Source organism: Erigeron canadensis, chromosome 3, assembly GCF_010389155.1.
Source record: "Erigeron canadensis isolate Cc75 chromosome 3, C_canadensis_v1, whole genome shotgun sequence".
NCBI lineage: Eukaryota > Viridiplantae > Streptophyta > Magnoliopsida > Asterales > Asteraceae > Erigeron > Erigeron canadensis.
In genome coordinates, this window is record NC_057763.1 from 36,883,383 (window position 1) to 36,886,431 (window position 3,049).

Genomic DNA, 3,049 nt, shown 5'->3' on the forward strand with positions numbered 1-3,049 from the left:
CCAATTATCATTAAAAGTAGGAGCGAATATCGTACCGAAGTTATGGTTTCGGGTTTGGTTCAGGTACCATTAATTTTAGTACTGTTTAAAATCGGTTCACATGGAAGTATCTTTTAGTGTTAGCAAAAATAAGGTCAGCTATATATACATTATAAACAATCTTTCGTCTATTATATATTGAAGTTTTATAATGATCTATGAATATCTTGTTATCCTATACATTCATGTTAATTATATATAAATTTATTAATATAATCTACATCGCACTTAATATACATGTTAACCATATTTTATCAATCATTGACTGGTGCAAACTTAATATAGAAACGTCGAATAGACCAAAGATGTTGAAAAATAACTTACCTGAGTTGTTTAAATGTTTAATGATATGAATTCATGAGTTTCGAAAACCTTTGAAATTAAAAAAAAAAAAAAAAAAAAAACTTTTGTTGACCTTGACCTAGTTGAACCGATCCTGACCGATATTTGACTGATATTCAAGATAACTTCAAGACAAATGAATTGATCAATAGTAATGTATCACCGACCATGGTAATTTTTTTTTGATTTTTGGGTTTTTGTATGGGCTATTTATCTCATACCTAATTTCAGTTATTTTTAGGCTTTTTGTGTACATATAAAGTATGTATGTATTTGTTAAACGATTGTTAGAGATTTATCATTTTTCATAAGAAAAACCCGTGAAAAATAATAGCATCTTTTGGTGAGGATATTTTTTTCTTGTCGACGTGACTTTAATTTGTCCTCAGACTGCACTGTCGCGTGTGCTCTATTTTCCAACGAGTTTGATTGATTTACCACCAACCAATAATACATGTACCATTTGACTATCACCATTTCAAGATAAGTATCACTTATCCACGTTTTTATAGAAATCCATATCATCGATTATATTAAAATTGTGTCTACCTTGTTTTTTATGCGACTTAATTAGGTTACCATTACATTATATCTTACATTGTTACATTTATTAAACTAAATAACTATTTTAAACATATATTAATTTCTTATTCTTTCGACATGACAGAATATACGTTCATAAACAAAAATAAATCTAACAAATTTTATAAAAATTGAATAGACTACAAATAAGTAGCTAGATTAATAGAAAGTAAATACAAGTAATACAACCATAAAAATTAAACCTACAAATATTAGCTGCTGCTACTACATAATAATATGAGATAACCAATAACAAATAAAGAAAAATATAACTATCATGATTTTTCCTACTAACCAACTAAAATATCTCGAAAACAAGTGAAAATGGCAGGACAACAAATTAGTCTTCCACTACCTTTTTCCTCCGTCATCAACCGTTAAGTCCGTTATCCCGGCCAATAGCATAAAAACTATTAAGTGTTGTTCGTGACAAGAACGATACTCAATCTCTCATTTAATAAAGAGAAAGATATAATACATAAGAAAACTGTTTAAATAAGAAGCTCCGCTTCATATGACGTTTTGTTATGAGTTTAAATATTAGAAGTGCTTCTTTATATTTATATATTTCTTCTTTTAGTTTCTCAACATGTCATTATATCTTGCAAAGGAATCACGACGTTGCAACTTGAGCTGTTCCCTAAATTTAGTAATGAAATTTTCTGCTTTTGCATCATCAGCCGCATTACGCTTAGCCCTTGCCGTCTCTGGCCGTTGCAACAACCGAACTTCTTCTTCGCCTGTGTCATTAGGATCGCACAATTTTTTTACCTCGCTTCGTGTTTTCATTAACGGAGCCACTATTCTAAACGACTTGATTCGGTCGAAGAATGTTGGAACTCGGACGAGTTGACTCAGCGAGTCATCCGATTTATGATCTTCTGACGACTTTTTGGTGTTGTCGACGACACCATAAATGGACGAGAAATCTATGGATTTTAAACGTCCCAGTATCGAAGAAGTCGGTGGGTTTGGTTTGGGTTTATTGGATGGGTAACGTGGTGAGTCGGGTTGTGAGTCGTACTCACAAATGGAAAATATTGACTGAGATAGTCGACTCAGTGAAGTGTATGTTGCGGGTTCTGATGACTCGTCGTTGTTGTTGGTGGTGGTTGTGGTGGTGATTTTGGGAATAATGGAAGATAAATCAATAGACTTGGCTCGCTCGAATATCGATGATACTCGAGCGACAATTGGTGTAAATGAAGCGCCATGAATATAACCATAGTCATGGTCATTTTCATCATATTGTTGTTTGGTTGCGGTTTTATTGGTGTTTGTTTTTGAAGCCAAGAAAAGAGTGGCTATTATAAGATTTGCAACACCAAAAAGAACAATTGGCGTACACCATGATATAATATAAGACCAAAGAGAACTACTACTACTACTACAACTTATCATAGATTCATTAACTTTCTCCATTTGTAAGGAAAGAAAATAGATAGATGTTAGAAAAAGAGAAAAAGCTTGGATACTATATACTCGCCCCACCCCTCATATAATATCCCATTTTTTGTATGTATAAAAAATTATACTCGTATTTACTACTGCAATGATTTATTAGCAAAATTAAAGACAATCTATTGGTTCTTTCTAGGCGATGATGGAGATAGGACAAGTAGACTGTTTTAAAGTTGACAAAATGGAAAGGACACCTCAATACTTTTATCGACCATCGTATGTCTCGAAATATCTAAAAGATACGTCGCATAGTGTTATTATTGCTTCATAACTCTCCTTTTAATGGATAAAAGGTTTAATAACACATATTAATTAAACTAATAATTAAACGAGAGGGGTACTTACACATTGCGGAGGCATGGCAGCAACGATAGGTGATAGTGGCGTTAATGGTGTACATAGTTATTAATGTTAAAGTAGTTGATGTAAATTAAATGATAATATAGTTGATAAAAATAGACACTCGTGAAATATGAGATATGTTTGAAAATGTTTGGTTATATGGAGTAACGGAACAAAAGATTTCTAATGCTGAAACTAACGCTTCATGAACATTGGAAAAAATGGATGCCGACTTACCACCGTTTTGAGAATGATTAACCCAAGTAGCACGGATTGGATTGGA

General features: G+C 32.4%; 1 protein-coding gene across 1 annotated transcript; it reads right to left on the bottom strand.

Moving 5' to 3' along the window:
* Positions 1-1,060: 1,060 nt before the first annotated feature.
* LOC122592948 (pathogen-associated molecular patterns-induced protein A70-like) lies at positions 1,061-2,424 on the bottom strand. Its single transcript, XM_043765282.1, has one exon. The coding sequence runs from the start codon at positions 2,383-2,385 to the stop codon at positions 1,540-1,542; it is 846 nt and encodes a 281-aa protein (XP_043621217.1). The 5' UTR covers positions 2,386-2,424; the 3' UTR covers positions 1,061-1,539.
* Between the last annotated feature and the right edge of the window lie 625 nt (positions 2,425-3,049).

Bases quoted from the DNA above. Each gene is read 5' to 3' on its own strand.
- LOC122592948 (XM_043765282.1), bottom strand. From the start codon at position 2,385: ATGGAGAAAGTTAATGAATCTATGATAAGTTGTAGTAGTAGTAGTAGT.